This window comes from Fistularia commersonii, chromosome 21 (genome assembly GCF_037954325.1).
Source record: "Fistularia commersonii isolate RoL2024-O1a breed Wild chromosome 21, RoL_Fcom_v1.0, whole genome shotgun sequence".
NCBI lineage: Eukaryota > Metazoa > Chordata > Actinopteri > Syngnathiformes > Fistulariidae > Fistularia > Fistularia commersonii.
The window spans coordinates 16,584,392-16,603,529 of record NC_141304.1 but is presented as its reverse complement, the minus strand read 5'-3'; the positions used below and the strand labels follow the sequence as shown (position 1 = coordinate 16,603,529).

The window sequence follows — 19,138 nt, the reverse complement described above, 5'->3', positions numbered from 1 at the left end:
TCCTACCTTCGTCGGGTCTTCGGTCGTGATCGTGTTCTCTCGCAGGTCCGTCCGTCCGGCGTCACCGGAGGGACTCAGGTGTCCATGTGCGATGGTTCATGGAGAAGAGAGAGGACCGAGTAAGAACGACAGAAAGGGATGTTCATTTAGTGAAGAAAGGTATTGGGATCCCAACATTTAGGGTCACGGAACATCCACTTTGTGGATTCAAACGAGGATTTTTCAGGAAAAAAGATGACATTAGTATCCTGAGCTGGTTCGGGTTCGGTGACGGTTGAGGAATTACCTCCCGGTGCTACCCATTTTTCACACTGTTCAGATAAGAGGAGATGGTCCTTTTCATGGGCCCATTGTTGGGAAATTCACAAATTCATGACATTTCAACATCTGTACTTGACCCAAAACAAACCGTGGGCTATTTTTGTTTTATACATACAGTATATAGCATTTAGAAATAATGGACCTCTTAGCGGCCTTGATTACACTTACAGGTTGGCGAAACAGAGAGATAAAGATCCGGGTGATGATGGATAGAGAGGGAAATGTATTGACAGATGCTAGAAGAGTGATGGGAAGATGGAAATAGCACTTTGAAGAGCTATCGAAGACTATTATAGACCACAAAGTAGCAGATTAGTAAAAGTGAAGTGAGGAAGGCATTGAAGAGGATGAAGAGTGGAAAGGCAGTCAGTCCTGATGATACACCTGTGGAGGTGTGGAAGTGTCTCGGAGAGGCAGCGGTAGATTTTCTGACTCGATTATTCAACAGGGTGTGAGAGAGTGAGAAGATGCCTGAAGAATGGAGACAAAGTGTGATGGTACCTATTTTCAAGAACAAGGGGGATGTGCAGAATTGTAAAGTTGATGAGCCAAACAGTGAAGTTATGGGAAAGAGTAGTGGAAACTAGACTGAGAGCAGAAGTCAGCATCTGTGAACAGCAGTATGGCTTCATGCCTAGGAAGAGTACTACAGATGCAGTATTTGCATTGAGAATACTATAGAAAAGTACAGAGAAGGCCAGAGGGAGCTGCATTGTGTTTTTGTAGACCTTGAAAAAGCATTTGACAGGGTGCCAGGAGAGGAGCTCTGGTATTGTATGATGAAATCTAGAGTAACAGAGAAGTTCAAGGTGGAGGTGGGACTCCATCAGGGATCAGCTCTGAGCCCCTTCTTGTTCACAGGCTGTCAGATGAGGTTAGATAGGAATCTTCATGGACCATGATGTTTGCAGAGGACATTGTGATCTGTCATGAGAGCAGACAACAGGTAGGGGAAAATCTAGAGAGGTGGAGGTATGCTCTGGAAAGGAGAGGAATGAAAGTTAGTCGCAGCAACACAGAATATATGTGTGTGAATGAGAGGAACTCGGGTGGAACGGTGAGGCTACAGGGAGTGGAGATCAAGAAGATGGAGGATTTCAGGTACTTAGGGTCAACAGTCCAGAGCGTAGGAGAGTGTGGAGAAGAGGTGAAGAGACGGGTCCAAGCAGGTTGGAATGGGTGGAGAAAAGAGTCAGGGGTTCTATGTGATAGAAGAATTTCAGCCAGGATAAAAGGAAAGGTGTACAAGACAGTGGTGAGACCAGCGGTGATGTTTGGACTAGAAACTGTTCCAATGACCAAAAGACAGCAGGCAGAACTGGAGGTTGCAGAGATGAAGATGTTGAGGTTCTCTTTTGGAGTGACCAGGATGGAGAGGATCAGGAATGAGTCTATCAGAGGAACAGCACATGTTAGATGTTTTGGAGAGAAGGTCAGAGAAGCCAGACTGAGATGGTCGGGTCATGGACAGAGGAGGGATAGAGAATATATTGGTAGATGGATGCTGGAATTGGAGCTGCCAGGCAGGAGGTCTGGAGGAAGACCAAAGAGAAGATTCATGGACCTAGTGAGAGAAGATATGAAGGTAGTTGGAGTGAGAGAGGAGGATCCAGAGAATAGGGTTAGATGGAGAAGGTGGATTCACTATGGCGACACCTGACGGGGAAAAGACCAAAGACCAAGAAGAAGACCAGCCTTGATTACACGAAAGACTTAGTGTGAAACAAACAAAAACGAAGCATCGTGACTTGACACTGATACGGATATATAGTCTATATAAACACTATATATATATATATATATATATATATATATATACATATACGTGTGTGTGTGTGTGTGTGTGTGTGTGTGTGTGTGTGTGTGTGGTGTGCTTTGTCAGATATTCACTGGGAGGCAGAGACAGACTTCACAAGTGCTTCTTAGTGACACCAAGTGTTTGGGACGAGCACCAAACATTCCTCGTGACAGGAATTTCAAACTGACGTGTCCCTGAATAGCACCTGACAGGAAGAGCGAGCAGGAAGTGGCGGCGGACTCTCCTTAGAGTTTTTCTATTGTGGAAGCTATTTATGGAAGGAAGCGGGTTCTTCCTGGTCGGACTGGATCTTCGCCCGCCGGGCCCGCGGCCGATGCACGCTTAACCTCCTGTCAGAAGCCGCGGGCGCGTCCGCGGGCGCCTTGTCGACGGGCCGTGTTCCAAGGCTTCCATGAAGAGAAGTGCGTCATCTGTGCAATGTCAGACATCACATCTCCGCCCCGGGCTCGCCTTACGGCAGCTGAACGGCCGAGCCAATCGTAGTGTTCGATGCGGGAGCAGAAGTACTTCACCTGAGCTTCCTCCGCCCCACCCAGGAGCGGGAACCGGTGCTTGTGAATGAGCCGCAGGGGGCTCCTTCGGGGCTTGGACGCATCTTCATTCCTCTGAAGGTCTTTGAAGGTGCTCCTGCTTCTGCGACAGAGGCGGCTTCTCTGGAACTGAAGATTCTGGTGACCAGGGAGGGCAGATGTCTTTTTCACGTGGCGGGACAGAGTCCACGGTCTCTGCAGGACTCCCCTGGTCCTCCCAGGATTCTCCAGGACAGTCTGAACACAAAAGCATCTCCGATGATCTAAATGTATTCAAAAATGTGAAGAAACCACCCCACATTAACATGAAATGCAGAACATCCCATAGCGCGCGTGTGTGTGTGTGTGTATTAGCCCTGTCAAGTGAAAATCAAGCTTTGAATGCGATAGAATAGAAGTGGCTTTTTTGGTCTCCTCCAGTTGCACCTGGAGCACATCATCATCATCATCATCCAGATGCAGGTCCTGCACTGCAGGGCCTTGAGCAGAAGGCGGCCGGTGAGCAGCGGCTCGAGGCTCAAGGACACTTGGACAGGTGAGGAGGAGCGCGGGGATGGAAGCGGGTCTGAAGGGAGCCAGACGCAGCTCAGGGTGTTTTGGGGAGGGGGGCCGCCGCCCCGCGGGGACCCTCGGCCCGGCCGCCGCCCCGCAGGGACGGATGAGTCATCGGCTACCTGACGTGTCACTGGAGGTGTTTCTCCTCAATGACGACACGACTCGCCCGAGGAGGAAATCTGGCGTCTTTTCCTTTCCATGTCCTGAGATCAGTGAGTGTCTGTTAGTTCCTGGAATTGCGACACTCTTCCTCCTGCTGCGAAGCAGCGGCAGCCGCAGATGTTCTGACAGCATCTTCGTCGAGGGCATTCGGCAAAATTCCCCTGGGTTCACTATAAGAGGAGGCAGCATGGAGACACGGACACACAGCCTGCCTCAGACGCCTCTGACGAACACACACACCTTCACACTTGCACAGGTGAGGGTGCTGCTCGGGGGAGGGGGGTTGGGGTGGGGGTCAAAGGTCAGTGACTGCCAGTCAGGTAAGTGATCCGATGGGAGCCTTCGGGGTCTCTGAGCCAGGCCAGCATCGGGGGTTATTTGACGTGACGCCGATGTGACGCCGTGTTAGAGGGGAAGATTCGGTCCGTCCTCGATCGGGGACGGGACGCCGACCTCGGGCAGAAATCGACCCCGGGTTGCTTATCGGTTGCTCATCCTGCATCGATGACGAATGTGAATTTGAACCTGATTTCTGCCTCAGCCATCCAGCCGGAATGTCCGCAGCTGCGAAGGTGCCTCTGGGCGGCTCGGCCTGCCTGGTCCTGCTCCTGCTGCTCAGCCACCTCGGGCCGGAGGAGGCCGGCGCCGTGAGCGTCGCCGGCTGCCTCGTCAACGTTCACACGCTGGAGCTGCGCAGATATTACGCCGAAATAAGACAGAGCGCGGTGAGTCCGGGACGAACGCTCCTCTGCGAGCGGGTGACACGCCTCCGTCATCTCCGGCGCAGAGGAAGAATTCTGACTGAGCCGCTTTTGATTGCAGATCACGGGGGACAGCGAACCGGGGGTGAAGATCCTGGACCGATCGGCCACGAAGGACGTCCCCGTAGGTCCCGGGTCGACCGCGCCCTCTCCTCTGGGAGCTCGATCCCAGCTCACTTTGCCTTCTCTTCTCAGGAGGAGCAGATGTGCTGCTTGATGCGTCTCCTCCTCAAGTTCTACGTTGAAATGGTGTTCAGCAAGTACGTGCCCTCTCAGCCGCAGCTGCGGCGCCACTCCAGCGCCCTGGCCAACGCCTTCGTGACCATCAGAAGGGACATGCAGTCCTGTGTAAGTGTCCTGCGGCGAGTCTGAAGCTCCTGCCGTCGGCTCTCAGTAACCGGGCTCTCCTGTCTCCAGCTCTGCGGCTGCAGTGAGAAGACGCAGACCATCCTCCAGTCTCTGCACACAAGGTTCACCAAGGTACGTGGGGCATGGAGTAACATGAGGTGTGAGGAACCCGTCACTCCATAGCACTTCGGCAGCGGCTCTGACCCGCACACCTTCATACGGACCGGGTCAGGATCCCGGTCAGACGGGCATCTTCTCAGAGACCTAGAGAGGAGAGACAGGGGTTCAAAACTCCTCAGGATGCAGTGCTAACATTTGTCTTATTTTATCTTGTCTGCAGAAAATACTGCTTTCAGAATCCTGAAAAACATTGCTTTTATAAACGGAAAGTGCTGCTTTTATACGCTACAAATACGGCTTGGATGTACAAAATATATTGACATTATATACCATATACTGCTTTTAGATACTGAAACGGCTGTGTTTATACACTGTAAATGCCGCGCTCAGAAGATGTGTAGCACCTCCGCACACAGCCAGAGGGTGTGTTAGAGCTGTGCACGGACCAGGATGAAGCTCCTGCTCAGATCTGTGAATGAACCAAGGCTCTTCTCTCTCCGCTTCCCTTCCACGAGCAGCTGGACGCGGAGCTGGCGGCCCGGAAGGCCGTGTCCGAGCTGGACGTCCTGCTGGACTGGCTGCAGGAGATGGAGTGAGCGGGCGTCTCCGAGGACGGCGGGAGGTTAACGGACCCCTTCCTCCACGTGTACTTGAATGTCCATTATTCCATTATTTAAAACCAGATATTTATGTTGAAAGGAGAGAGGCTGTGTTTGCACTGACCCCGGGAATATAACCAGCACCCTACACGGTACTTTGGAACTCGCTGATTTAAATGTAAGATTTTACAGTAATATATTTTCTGTGTCTTTATGGAATCCCGTAATAAAGCGGCTCTTTAATAGAAATGTGGACGGTCTCTTACTTGTGTGTGTGTGTGTGAGTGTGTGTGTGTGTTACGGGGCCCTCACTGTGTGAACCCGGCTCAGCTCTGGGTGAGGTCCCGTCCGCGGTTCGGTCACGGCTGAGGCCAAACACCCCGTCCCTCGGCCGCCTCACCGTCCTCTGCACGGACACAGGCGACGCCTCCAGGACGCCCCTGGAGGGACCTTCAACTGAGGACGCCGGCCAAACACTGACAACTTGTGCTCTCGCGAGGAAAGCCAGTAAAGACCCTGGTGGGGGTTGGGGGGGGAGGGGGGTTGTCTGACAGCGTGGCTCCGCCCCCTGGTCCAACCACCGCCTCCATGATTTGGCAGAAACACTCCTCCATCAGGAAGCTCTTTGTGGACCAGAGCGCCGCCCTCGTCGACATCAGAAGCTCGCTGCCTTCTCTGCAGAGCATCTACCGGCGCAGAGTCCACAGGAGAGCTGCCGCCGCGGTCCAGGACCAGAACCGACCCTCCGCCGAAGGTACGGGAGCGTGAAACCTTGGACGACGCCACGAAAGAGCCCGTTCTACCTGTTCTGTCCTGAACAACTGGCAGGAGTCGATGAGCAAGTCGACCTCCGGACGGCTCTGCCCTCCGTCCGGCACTCGGCCGTTCGCATCACTTAACTGTCCATTCAAACTGTATGCAACTTCAACTTTGACTGTTTGCAACTGTGCTGAGAAACCTGTTTCCAGACTCTACACGTGACAACAAACGCTCTGCACCTTGACTCTTCCAGCAGAGGGGAGGAGGGATTGTCCATGACGGATGCCAGCCTGGCCAGCGTCTTCCTCTCACCCAGCACCTCGACGGAGCCCAGAGGGTGGTCAGGAAGGTGGTCCGGGACTGAGCCGGCCCCAGCAGACCGCTGCAGGGACCACGACGGTATCATTAAAAGTCCATAACAGAATCCCACACACACCAAAGGACCTCAGTCTCCTCAGGAGGCGGAGACGACCTTGGCCCTTCTCATCCGGGACACTTGTGTTGGAGATGTGCCGGGCCGGTCCGGTTGGTTGTCGAGGTGAACGCCTGGGTATCTGAACTCCTTCCCCGTGTCCGTGTCCAGACGTCGGATGTTCACCGGTCGATCGCCATCTTCGTCTCGCCGCCGTCGATCAGCGGGTGGTCCGGGCAACAAAGAAGGGGACGACGTCCCTGTTCTTCTGATCGTTCCACCGAGATACGTCGTTGGACGTCGTCGGAGAATTTCCAGAGGTGGCAGCTGTCCGTGTCGGATCTCTACTCAGATGTGTAGAAGCCATAAGAACTCCTTCATCGATTCACTCACTCATTCGATTACATGGAAACGCAGTGGTAAAATTGTTGACGCAACAGCACTTCCTATCACTTCTATCACTTGTTTTTTCTTCGCAACTGCACCTTAGCACAACTTGTTGTTGTTCTCTGTGACAAATTATTTATTATTTCTTTATTTTTGCACTGTGGGTCTCAGAGTGCAATTCTCAATTCTCTCAATTCTCAATTCTCCATATATGTGAAGGTATAACAGAATCGGCAACAGAGTTGACTTTGACGAGGACCGAAGCGCCGCATGCCCTGTGGCTGCTGTGCTTCGCACCGGCGCACCAGGTGAAAGCGCTGGAGAAGCCAGCCAAGGAACGTGACTCTCACAGTGCTGCGACGGCTCTCCGGGTGGGGGTCGACCTGTGAGTTGGGTAGACGATGGAGTCTTCAACACCCGTACCAACAGCCTGCCAACCAAGGACAGAGATGGCTGAGGGTGATCCTCTCCATGGTCTTCATCAGTGAGATGTTCGGGCGACAAGGCCGAAGCGGTCAGCTGCTGGTCCACAAGACGGGTGAGGCTGGAGGGGAACCGGACGGCGGAGCCTGCTTGGGCTCCTCCTGCTCGGGCTCCTCCCGCTCGGGCTCCTCCCGCTCGGGCTCATCTTTGTGGTGTCGCGCGGCCCGACGAGTCTGGCCGAAAGGAATCGCCCGAGGCGGAAAAACACAAAGAAACCAGGTCGGCCGCTTCCCTCGGAAGTCTTTTTCAGGAGCAGCTTCTCCGTCCGTGCTGGACCTGACGAGGCCTGCGGGCCCGGTCTACGTTCTGGCGGCGCACCGCCCTTCCCGGGTCGGATCATCGGCCCGGGACGGTTTCATCCGGCGAACGCGTGCTTAAATCACACCTCCTCTGACCCGCGGCCCATGGGAGGGAATCACAGATACCTTTCAGTTTTGTTTTGACGCGTGAACTCACACAAGGTCAACGGCAACTGCTGATCCGCTTCCATCGCTTCCAACCCATCACGGTTCCGTCGGTTCACCTCAGCTGACAGATGCCCCGAGAGACCAAGAGGTCAACGGTGCTTTCAAAAACTCACTGTGATCACGAGGAAACGGTCACTTCCCTTAAAAGCAGCAGGAGGTCAGAGAGACGGCGCGCCTGTGATTTTACTAACTGGAGCAAACGAACAGAACGTTCACTCGACCTTTATCACCTGTCACGGGCCGACACGTTCCAGGCCATCCGGCGCCGGCAGGTGATGATCGATGGATTCGGTGTCGGGTGCAGAGAGGCCCCGAAGCTGCGGTGTTTTCAAATTCCTCGAACTCGGGCGATCTGTCTTTTGGAGCTGCAGGAAAAAGTATGAGCGAACGTGGGAGGCGGCGTTCACACGGCTGTGGTTAACACCTTCTTCACACCAGCGGCGCTGCATATCAGGATGGACACACACGCATGTATGCTTACGCACATGCTAATCCCAGACACCCACGCAGACGCGCAAGCGCACACACACACACACGCACACACACACACACACACACACACACACATCAGTGAAGAGCCCCAGAGTGCAGCCGTGCAGTCGGAATGGTCCGGATCAAAGAGCGCCGGCGAGGTCACAGAAGAAGTGACCGCCCCCCCCAAGCCTCCAGTTTACGGTCCGTTATCTGAACCCCATGGGTGCAGAGACCCCGAGGCGGCCTGGGGGGTCGATCGGCCGAGAACAGTCCTGAACAAGGGCCAAGATTTGACTAAGACCCACAACAAAAACACCGCTCTGGTGTTTGTGTGTGTGTGTGTGTATGTGTGTGTGTGTGTGTGTGTGTGTGTGTGTGTGTGGGAGACACTTCATTCAGTGATCCATGTGACAGTTTCCTCTTCAGCCTCCAGGTTCAGAAAGTCACTGGATGTGAACAACAGAATCAGCTGAGAGGAGTGATACGTTCAGACCCTCGCCGGGCGGCCAAAGTGCAAGTGTGGCTGAAGTCATTCTGAGGAGCCGTGGTTTCCTCTGAGCTCTCTGTCCACGGCGTCCTCGAGGAGAGACGTACGGTCAGAGGAACGCTGTATGGCTGAGATGATCCGGGTACGACGTCCTGACGTCCACCTCTTCGCCGGCACCGGACGCAGCCTCCGCGTGATTCTGCGCTGAGCCAGACCGGGGGGGGGGAACCTTTGACACAGACTCACGGGGCGTCACGTAGAGAAACTAGTGTTGAAACATGAGGATGATGGTGATGGAGCTAAATGGAAGCATTTTTCCTCATTTCACATTAGTAATATTAGACGTGTGTCATGCCGGTGTGACGCTTTGCGGCCGAGACCAGCGACAGTTTCCACGACGTCATTTCAGCTCCAACATGACTTAGTTTGTGAGCAGATGATGAGCACGCACTCCAGATCTCTGTCACACGCACGGGAACGGGCCGCCCTCAAACCCCTGGCAGACCGCGCTGAACGCCGTGCGCCCACGCCGCATCCCTTCCTCGAATCTACTTGCTGACGCTGCGCCTTCTGCACGGCGTCTTCATCTGATGGATGAAGGTCGTCTGCACCCGGCGGCCCTTCTGTTCTCCAAGCCTGTCGTTCCTTTGCTGTTGTCAAGGAACCAAGAAATGAAATACAAATGAGCCGGAATCAGCTCTTCACCTCCACCTCCACCCGCACTTCCACTTCCCCCTCCATCTCCATCTCCGTCTCCGCCTCGTTCGTGGCCGTGACCCGGGAGAAGCTCCTCCTCGGCACGTTCTCCGATCAATAACCCCAAAGATGGGAATAAATGCGATGTCATCATCACAGCTTCGAAAACACCGCTGTTGCCCAACGGAGCGTTGCCACCGACAGCTCGGACACGGAGAACGAGAAACTCGGGCTTTCCAGAACACATAGAACACAGAGAGGACGGCCGGAGGACGACGCCTCGCGGGCCCCGGGGTTCCTCCGGCGAGGAGCGCTGGACCGGGCCTCGGCGAAACTGGAGGCGAGGACGAGGCTCGTCTCCGCCGAAGGCCCGCCTGGGACCGCCGGACCTTTATTTCCAGATCCAGAACGGGATTCCCCGGAAGCCCCGAGGACCAGAAGGACCCGAGGTGCAGATCAGCGGTGACTCATGTTTCCATGAGGGGATGACGGTGTGGCAGCGGTGGCCTCCATGAGGTAAGCCAAGATTCTCAGACTCCTCCCTCAGAACTTCCAAATCCTATATAGGACGGCCTCGGGCCAGAGGAACACCAACTTTGGCAGGAAGCCCGCGCTGCGCAGAGCCCACGACACCCAGCCCCTCCGCCCGCGGCACAATGACCCACCGAGCCCCGCTGCCCCCGCGGCCCCTAATGCCCCTGATGGCCCTGATGCCCCTGCTGCCCCTGCTGCTGGGCGCCCCGCTGCCCCCGCCCGGGGCGCTCAGCGCCACCGTTTGCACCAGCGACTGCTGCAAGTTCGTGGAGAGTTTCCCCGCCCGGCTGCGCAGACTCAGGGAGGATTACTCCCGGATCCGGGATTACTACGTGAGTATCGCTGCCCCCCTTCCTCCCCCCCCCCCCCCGCCGCCCCCCTCACTGGTTCATCTCCTTGTTTCCAGGAAGAAAACGACGACCTGAACACAGCTCTGCTGGACCGGACCGTCCGGGACTCGTTCAAGGTGTTGTGTGCGCGCACACACACACACACACACACACACACACACACACACACACACACACACACACACACACACAGAGGTCCCCGTAACCCCCCTGCCCCCCCACCCCAGACCCAGTTCGCCTGCCAGACGGTGGACAGCGTGCTGGGCTTCTACCTGCGGACGGTGCTTCCGGCCGCGCTCTCCGGGCTTCCGGAGGACGCCGCGGCGCTGCGTCCGCACATGGAGTCCATCCAGGGCATCTTCGACCGGCTCAAACTCGACGTGCACAGATGCGTGAGTGTCCGCCGCGCATGCGCGCCGGGGAGCGGGGTTACTGCGGGGAGTCGCCGCGCGTCTGGCGGTCCCGGAGGTAACGTCCGCTCCTCTCCTCTTCTCCTCTTCTTCTCTTCTCCTCTTCTCCTCCTCTCCTCCTCTCCTCCTCTTCTCCTCTCCTCCTCCTCTTCTTCTTCTCTTCTCCTCCTCTTCTTCTCTTCTTCTCCTCTTCTTCTCTTCTTCTCCTCTTCTTCTCTTCTCCTCCTCTCCTCTCCTCTCCTCCACGCAGAGGCAGTACTTCTCCTGCCAGCAGCACTGTGTGTGTGTGTGTGTGTGTGTGTGTGTGTGTGTGTGTGTGTGTGTGTGTGTGTGTGTGTGTGTGTGTGTGTGTGTGTGCGCGCGCGCACACAACACCTTGAACGAGTTCCGGACGGTCCGGTCCAGCAGAGCTGTGTTCAGGTCGTCGTTTTCTTCCTGGAAACAAGGAGATGAACCAGTGAGGGGGGCGGCGGGGGGGGGGGGGGGGGGGCAGCGATACTCAGGTAGTAATCCCGGATCCGGGAGTAATCCTCCCTGAGTCTGCGCAGCCGGGCGGGGAAACTCTCCACGAACTTGCAGCAGTCGCTGGTGCAAACGGTGGCGCTGAGCGCCCCGGGCGGGGGCAGCAGGGCGCCCAGCAGCAGGGGCAGCAGGGGCAGCAGGGGCATCAGGGGCATTAGGGGCCGCGGGGGCAGCGGGGCTCGGTGGGTCATTGTGCCGCGGGCGGAGGGGCTGGGTGTCGTGGGCTCTGCGCAGCGCGGGCTTCCTGCCAAAGTTGGTGTTCCTCTGGCCCGAGGCTGTCCTATATGGGATTTGGAGGTTCTGAGGGAGGAGTCTGAGAGTCTTGGCTTACCTCATGGAGGCCACCGCTGCCACACCGTCATCCCCTCATGGAAACATGAGTCACCGCTGATCTGCACCTCGGGTCCTTCTGGTCCTCGGGGCTTCCGGGGGATCCCGTTCTGGATCTGGAAATAAAGGTCCGGCGGTCCCAGGCGGTCCCAGGCGGTCCCAGGCGGTCCCAGGCGGTCCCAGGCGGTCCCAGGCGGGCCTTCGGCGGAGACGAGCCTCGTCCTCGCCTCCAGTTTCGCCGAGGCCCGGTCCAGCGCTGCAGAAAATACTGCTTTCAGAATCCTGAAAAACATTGCTTTTATAAACGGAAAGTGCTGCTTTTATACGCTACAAATACGGCTTGGATGTACAAAATATATTGACATTATATACCATATACTGCTTTTAGATACTGAAACGGCTGTGTTTATACACTGTAAATGCCGCGCTCAGAAGATGTGTAGCACCTCCGCACACAGCCAGAGGGTGTGTTAGAGCTGTGCACGGACCAGGATGAAGCTCCTGCTCAGATCTGTGAATGAACCAAGGCTCTTCTCTCTCCGCTTCCCTTCCACGAGCAGCTGGACGCGGAGCTGGCGGCCCGGAAGGCCGTGCCCGAGCTGGACGTCCTGCTGGACTGGCTGCAGGAGATGGAGTGAGCGGGCGTCTCCGAGGACGGCGGGAGGTTAACGGACCCCTTCCTCCACGTGTACTTGAATGTCCATTATTCCATTATTTAAAACCAGATATTTATGTTGAAAGGAGAGAGGCTGTGTTTGCACTGACCCCGGGAATATAACCAGCACCCTACACGGTACTTTGGAACTCGCTGATTTAAATGTAAGATTTTACAGTAATATATTTTCTGTGTCTTTATGGAATCCCGTAATAAAGCGGCTCTTTAATAGAAATGTGGACGGTCTCTTACTTGTGTGTGTGTGTGTGAGTGTGTGTGTGTGTTACGGGGCCCTCACTGTGTGAACCCGGCTCAGCTCTGGGTGAGGTCCCGTCCGCGGTTCGGTCACGGCTGAGGCCAAACACCCCGTCCCTCGGCCGCCTCACCGTCCTCTGCACGGACACAGGCGACGCCTCCAGGACGCCCCTGGAGGGACCTTCAACTGAGGACGCCGGCCAACCCTCCGCCGAACCGACCCTCCGCCGAAGGTACGGGAGCGTGAAACCTTGGACGACGCCACGAAAGAGCCCGTTCTACCTGTTCTGTCCTGAACAACTGGCAGGAGTCGATGAGCAAGTCGACCTCCGGACGGCTCTGCCCTCCGTCCGGCACTCGGCCGTTCGCATCACTTAACTGTCCATTCAAACTGTATGCAACTTCAACTTTGACTGTTTGCAACTGTGCTGAGAAACCTGTTTCCAGACTCTACACGTGACAACAAACGCTCTGCACCTTGACTCTTCCAGCAGAGGGGAGGAGGGATTGTCCATGACGGATGCCAGCCTGGCCAGCGTCTTCCTCTCACCCAGCACCTCGACGGAGCCCAGAGGGTGGTCAGGAAGGTGGTCCGGGACTGAGCCGGCCCCAGCAGACCGCTGCAGGGACCACGACGGTATCATTAAAAGTCCATAACAGAATCCCACACACACCAAAGGACCTCAGTCTCCTCAGGAGGCGGAGACGACCTTGGCCCTTCTCATCCGGGACACTTGTGTTGGAGATGTGCCGGGCCGGTCCGGTTGGTTGTCGAGGTGAACGCCTGGGTATCTGAACTCCTTCCCCGTCTCCGTGTCCAGACGTCGGATGTTCACCGGTCGATCGCCATCTTCGTCTCGCCGCCGTCGATCAGCGGGTGGTCCGGGCAACAAAGAAGGGGACGACGTCCCTGTTCTTCTGATCGTTCCACCGAGATACGTCGTTGGACGTCGTCGGAGAATTTCCAGAGGTGGCAGCTGTCCGTGTCGGATCTCTACTCAGATGTGTAGAAGCCATAAGAACTCCTTCATCGATTCACTCACTCATTCGATTACATGGAAACGCAGTGGTAAAATTGTTGACGCAACAGCACTTCCTATCACTTCTATCACTTGTTTTTTCTTCGCAACTGCACCTTAGCACAACTTGTTGTTGTTCTCTGTGACAAATTATTTATTATTTCTTTATTTTTGCACTGTGGGTCTCAGAGTGCAATTCTCAATTCTCTCAATTCTCAATTCTCCATATATGTGAAGGTATAACAGAATCGGCAACAGAGTTGACTTTGACGAGGACCGAAGCGCCGCATGCCCTGTGGCTGCTGTGCTTCGCACCGGCGCACCAGGTGAAAGCGCTGGAGAAGCCAGCCAAGGAACGTGACTCTCACAGTGCTACGACGGCTCTCCGGGTGGGGGTCGACCTGTGAGTTGGGTAGACGATGGAGTCTTCAACACCCGTACCAACAGCCTGCCAACCAAGGACAGAGATGGCTGAGGGTGATCCTCTCCATGGTCTTCATCAGTGAGATGTTCGGGCGACAAGGCCGAAGCGGTCAGCTGCTGGTCCACAAGACGGGTGAGGCTGGAGGGGAACCGGACGGCGGAGCCTGCTCGGGCTCCTCCCGCTCGGGCTCCTCCCGCTCCGCCTCATCTTTGTGGTGTCGCGCGGCCCGACGAGTCTGGCCGAAAGGAATCGCCCGAGGCGGAAAAACACAAAGAAACCAGGTCGGCCGCTTCCCTCGGAAGTCTTTTTCAGGAGCAGCTTCTCCGTCCGTGCTGGACCTGACGAGGCCTGCGGGCCCGGTCTACGTTCTGGCGGCGCACCGCCCTTCCCGGGTCGGATCATCGGCCCGGGACGGTTTCATCCGGCGAACGCGTGCTTAAATCACACCTCCTCTGACCCGCGGCCCATGGGAGGGAATCACAGATACCTTTCAGTTTTGTTTTGACGCGTGAACTCACACAAGGTCAACGGCAACTGCTGATCCGCTTCCATCGCTTCCAACCCATCACGGTTCCGTCGGTTCACCTCAGCTGACAGATGCCCCGAGAGACCAAGAGGTCAACGGTGCTTTCAAAAACTCACTGTGATCACGAGGAAACGGTCACTTCCCTTAAAAGCAGCAGGAGGTCAGAGAGACGGCGCGCCTGTGATTTTACTAACTGGAGCAAACGAACAGAACGTTCACTCGACCTTTATCACCTGTCACGGGCCGACACGTTCCAGGCCATCCGGCGCCGGCAGGTGATGATCGATGGATTCGGTGTCGGGTGCAGAGAGGCCCCGAAGCTGCGGTGTTTTCAAATTCCTCGAACTCGGGCGATCTGTCTTTTGGAGCTGCAGGAAAAAGTATGAGCGAACGTGGGAGGCGGCGTTCACACGGCTGTGGTTAACACCTTCTTCACACCAGCGGCGCTGCATATCAGGATGGACACACACGCATGTATGCTTACGCACATGCTAATCCCAGACACCCACGCAGACGCGCAAGCGCACACACACACACACGCACGCACACACACACACACACACACACACACACACACACACATCAGTGAAGAGCCCCAGAGTGCAGCCGTGCAGTCGGAATGGTCCGGATCAAAGAGCGCCGGCGAGGTCACAGAAGAAGTGACCGCCCCCCCCAAGCCTCCAGTTTACGGTCCGTTATCTGAACCCCATGGGTGCAGAGACCCCGAGGCGGCCTGGGGGGTCGATCGGCCGAGAACAGTCCTGAACAAGGGCCAAGGTTTGACTAAGACCCACAACAAAAACACCGCTCTGGTGTTTGTGTGTGTGTGTGTGTGTGTGGGAGACTCTTCATTCAGTGATCCATGTGACAGTTTCCTCTTCAGCCTCCAGGTTCAGAAAGTCACTGGATGTGAACAACAGAATCAGCTGAGAGGAGTGATACGTTCAGACCCTCGCCGGGCGGCCAAAGTGCAAGTGTGGCTGAAGTCATTCTGAGGAGCCGTGGTTTCCTCTGAGCTCTCTGTCCACGGCGTCCTCGAGGAGAGACGTACGGTCAGAGGAACGCTGTATGGCTGAGATGATCCGGGTACGACGTCCTGACGTCCACCTCTTCGCCGGCACCGGACGCAGCCTCCGCGTGATTCTGCGCTGAGCCAGACCGGGGGGGGGGAACCTTTGACACAGACTCACGGGGCGTCACGTAGAGAAACTAGTGTTGAAACATGAGGATGATGGTGATGGAGCTAAATGGAAGCATTTTTCCTCATTTCACATTAGTAATATTAGACGTGTGTCATGCCGGTGTGACGCTTTGCGGCCGAGACCAGCGACAGTTTCCACGACGTCATTTCAGCTCCAACATGACTTAGTTTGTGAGCAGATGATGAGCACGCACTCCAGATCTCTGTCACACGCACGGGAACGGGCCGCCCTCAAACCCGCGGCAGACCGCGCTGAACGCCGTGCGCCCACGCCGCATCCCTTCCTCGAATCTACTTGCTGACGCTGCGCCTTCTGCACGGCGTCTTCATCTGATGGATGAAGGTCGTCTGCGCCCGGCGGCCCTTCTGTTCTCCAAGCCTGTCGTTCCTTTGCTGTTGTCAAGGAACCAAGAAATGAAATACAAATGAGCCGGAATCAGCTCTTCACCTCCACCTCCACCCGCACTTCCACTTCCCCCTCCATCTCCGTCTCCGCCTCGTTCGTGGCCGTGACCCGGGAGAAGCTCCTCCTCGGCACGTTCTCCGATCAATAACCCCAAAGATGGGAATAAATGCGATGTCATCATCACAGCTTCGAAAACACCGCTGTTGCCCAACGGAGCGTTGCCACCGACAGCTCGGACACGGAGAACGAGAAACTCGGGCTTTCCAGAACACATAGAACACAGAGAGGACGGCCGGAGGACGACGCCTCGCGGGCCCCGGGGTTCCTCCGGCGAGGAGCGCTGGACCGGGCCTCGGCGAAACTGGAGGCGAGGACGAGGCTCGTCTCCGCCGAAGGCCCGCCTGGGACCGCCTGGGACCGCCTGGGACCGCCTGGGACCGCCGGACCTTTATTTCCAGATCCAGAACGGGATCCCCCGGAAGCCCCGAGGACCAGAAGGACCCGAGGTGCAGATCAGCGGTGACTCATGTTTCCATGAGGGGATGACGGTGTGGCAGCGGTGGCCTCCATGAGGTAAGCCAAGACTCTCAGACTCCTCCCTCAGAACCTCCAAATCCTATATAGGACAGCCTCGGGCCAGAGGAACACCAACTTTGGCAGGAAGCCAGCGCTGCGCAGAGCCCACGACACCCAGCCCCTCCGCCCGCGGCACAATGACCCACCGAGCCCCGCTGCCCCCGCGGCCCCTAATGCCCCTGATGGCCCTGATGCCCCTGCTGCCCCTGCTGCTGGGCGCCCTGCTGCCCCCGCCCGGGGCGCTCAGCGCCACCGTTTGCACCAGCGACTGCTGCAAGTTCGTGGAGAGTTTCCCCGCCCGGCTGCGCAGACTCAGGGAGGATTACTCCCGGATCCGGGATTACTACGTGAGTATCGCTGCCCCCCTTCTTTCCCCCCCCCCCCCCCCCCCCCCCCGCCGCCCCCCTCACTGGTTCATCTCCTTGTTTCCAGGAAGAAAACGACGACCTGAACACAGCTCTGCTGGACCGGACCGTCCGGGACTCGTTCAAGGTGTTGTGTGCGCGCACACACACACACACACACACACACACACACACACACACACACACACACACACACACACACACACACACAGAGGTCCCCGTAACCCCCCTGCCCCCCCACCCCAGACCCAGTTCGCCTGCCAGACGGTGGACAGCGTGCTGGGCTTCTACCTGCGGACGGTGCTTCCGGCCGCGCTCTCCGGGCTTCCGGAGGACGCCGCGGCGCTGCGTCCGCACATGGAGTCCATCCAGGGCATCTTCGACCGGCTCAAACTCGACGTGCACAGATGCGTGAGTGTCCGCCGCGCATGCGCGCCGGGGAGCGGGGTTACTGCGGGGAGTCGCCGCGCGTCTGGCGGTCCCGGAGGTAACGTCCGCTCCTCTCCTCTTCTTCTCTTCTCCTCTTCTCCTCCTCTCCTCCTCTCCTCCTCTCCTCCTCTTCTTCTCTTCTTCTCTTCTTCTCTTCTCCTCTCCTCCTCCTCTTCTTCTCTTCTCCTCCTCTCCTCTCCTCCACGCAGAGGCAGTACTTCTCCTGCCAGCAGCACTTCGACATCCGGAGCCTCCACGCCGCCTACTCCACGGTGAGCCGCGTCCCGTCTGGTCCCGCGGGTGGGTTCCGTGGAGTGAGGGTTCACCCCGACTTGTGCTTCTCCCCAGATGGAGAGCAAAGGGCTCTACAAGGCGATGGCCGAGCTGGACCTGCTCTTCAACTACATGGAGGGGTATCTGGCCTCCAAGCGGCAGCGAGCGCCCCGCGCCTGAACGCGCGCCCCCGGGGGGAGCGTTCAGGCGCCGGACGCGGGAACGTCTGGTTTCCGCCTCGGAGCGCCGAGACCGAGGAGGCGACCTTCATGAACACGCAGTATTTATACAGATCATCTATTTTTCTATTTATTTTTGTATCGACGCAACACAATAAACCAAAGCTGGACTCCCATGTGTTCGCCTGTGTCTGCGTGACGCGTCCACCCGGACCGCCGTGCGTGGAATGGGTGCCACGCTCGTCATCTTGACCTTACACGCATACCCGCGCACACACGCACACTTGCTCGAATGCCCTCTGGATTTACGTGCACGGCCGTCACCGCAAATCCGCTCTGCGTGGTCTCTCCGAACCTGGAGAGACTCTCCAGAGGCTTCTGGGGCAGAACCGCTGATTACAGCGACATACACGTGTGTGTGTGTGTGTGTGTGTGTGTGTGTGTGTGTGTGTGTGTGTGTGTGTGTAGTCAGTCCAGACTCTGGGTGTGGTCCTGCCAATGACAGGCCTGTCACAGAGCCTCGGGTCCGGAGGAGGCTGAGTTCTGGCTGGGAAGACGGAAAACGACGGGCCGACGCCGCCTTCGGCAGAAGTCATGGGAACAGAGGGCCGACCTGCCGCCGCCGGCGGTTCTGGTGTTCCAGGTGCCACGTCGGGACGTCCCGGTCCGCATCCTGACACCCGCGACCGAAGGTCGCCCTCCTCCGGCCGGGAGAACCGAGGACCCCGATCCCGGTCATCGCTCCCGGTCGCCTTTCATCGCGGCCCTCTCTTCGGCGCGGGTCCTCGGCTCTCCGGTGCCACCGAGGTCGGGCGGGTCCCGGACAGAAGGCGCGTGCCGTCGTGAACCCAGGAGGTTGCAGGGGTGGTTTTCCAGTGATGCGGGAGCTCACGAGGACCCGGAGCGGCTGAGGTCACGCGTGATGGCTCATTCGTTCTCTGTTTCACGGCACATCTCAAAGCCCCTGGAAAGATGCCGTGGACACATCTGAAGTTCTAGGACTTTCCTCCCACGCCTGCTTCTCCCCTGCGGGTCCCCTGACCGGTGACAGACTTATATTTCGCAACGGTCCATTCTGCACCCGGGGAGTCCCGGGCCTGCGGTCAGCAACCCTGAGAGTTGAGCAACACGCGACGTCCTGGGCCTTGAGCTCGGCTCAGTGGAAATGACTCAGTCTGGGTCTTTTTCTGATGCTAACCGGGTCAAGGCAGAACAGCAGGCCGGCAGCGATGCTCCTCTGACATTGTGGCAGAACGTCAGACGGCGCAGAGTCTCATTCACACAAGCTTTGTTCAGGACACATC

At 57.0% G+C, this 19,138-nt stretch overlaps 3 protein-coding genes across 3 annotated transcripts; all 3 read left to right on the top strand.

Annotated features, from left to right (window-relative positions):
* Window positions 1–3,941: 3,941 nt before the first annotated feature.
* il20 (interleukin 20) lies at window positions 3,942–5,443 on the top strand. Its single transcript, XM_086168741.1, has 5 exons — window positions 3,942–4,112; window positions 4,210–4,272; window positions 4,344–4,496; window positions 4,566–4,628; window positions 5,135–5,443. The coding sequence occupies exons 1-5, from the start codon at window positions 3,942–3,944 to the stop codon at window positions 5,210–5,212; spliced, it is 528 nt and encodes a 175-aa protein (XP_086024867.1). The 3' UTR covers window positions 5,213–5,443.
* A 4,545-nt stretch (window positions 5,444–9,988) lies between these two features.
* Window positions 9,989–12,409, top strand: LOC147222503 (interleukin-10-like). The gene is made up of 4 exons (XM_086168319.1): window positions 9,989–10,246; window positions 10,321–10,380; window positions 10,492–10,656; window positions 12,087–12,409. The coding sequence occupies exons 1-4, from the start codon at window positions 10,037–10,039 to the stop codon at window positions 12,162–12,164; spliced, it is 513 nt and encodes a 170-aa protein (XP_086024445.1). The 5' UTR covers window positions 9,989–10,036; the 3' UTR covers window positions 12,165–12,409.
* A 3,855-nt stretch (window positions 12,410–16,264) lies between these two features.
* Window positions 16,265–17,970, top strand: il10 (interleukin 10). Its single transcript, XM_086168450.1, has 5 exons — window positions 16,265–16,935; window positions 17,021–17,080; window positions 17,200–17,364; window positions 17,592–17,654; window positions 17,731–17,970. The coding sequence occupies exons 1-5, from the start codon at window positions 16,726–16,728 to the stop codon at window positions 17,833–17,835; spliced, it is 603 nt and encodes a 200-aa protein (XP_086024576.1). The 5' UTR covers window positions 16,265–16,725; the 3' UTR covers window positions 17,836–17,970.
* Window positions 17,971–19,138: the final 1,168 nt, after the last annotated feature.

What these genes read in the sequence shown, in the direction of transcription:
- il20 (XM_086168741.1), top strand. Translation starts at nt 3,942, where the DNA reads ATGTCCGCAGCTGCGAAGGTGCCTCTGGGCGGCTCGGCCTGCCTGGTC. An exon ending in CGGCCACGAAGGACGTCCCC is followed by an intron (nt 4,273 to 4,343) that starts GTAGGTCCCGGG and finishes TTCTCTTCTCAG; the next exon opens with GAGGAGCAGATGTGCTGCTT. An exon ending in GAAGGGACATGCAGTCCTGT is followed by an intron (nt 4,497 to 4,565) that starts GTAAGTGTCCTG and finishes TCCTGTCTCCAG; the next exon opens with CTCTGCGGCTGCAGTGAGAA.
- LOC147222503 (XM_086168319.1), top strand. Translation starts at nt 10,037, where the DNA reads ATGACCCACCGAGCCCCGCTGCCCCCGCGGCCCCTAATGCCCCTGATG. An exon ending in CCGTCCGGGACTCGTTCAAG is followed by an intron (nt 10,381 to 10,491) that starts GTGTTGTGTGCG and finishes CCCCCACCCCAG; the next exon opens with ACCCAGTTCGCCTGCCAGAC. An exon ending in AACTCGACGTGCACAGATGC is followed by an intron (nt 10,657 to 12,086) that starts GTGAGTGTCCGC and finishes TTCCACGAGCAG; the next exon opens with CTGGACGCGGAGCTGGCGGC.
- il10 (XM_086168450.1), top strand. Translation starts at nt 16,726, where the DNA reads ATGACCCACCGAGCCCCGCTGCCCCCGCGGCCCCTAATGCCCCTGATG. An exon ending in CCGTCCGGGACTCGTTCAAG is followed by an intron (nt 17,081 to 17,199) that starts GTGTTGTGTGCG and finishes CCCCCACCCCAG; the next exon opens with ACCCAGTTCGCCTGCCAGAC. An exon ending in AACTCGACGTGCACAGATGC is followed by an intron (nt 17,365 to 17,591) that starts GTGAGTGTCCGC and finishes TCCTCCACGCAG; the next exon opens with AGGCAGTACTTCTCCTGCCA.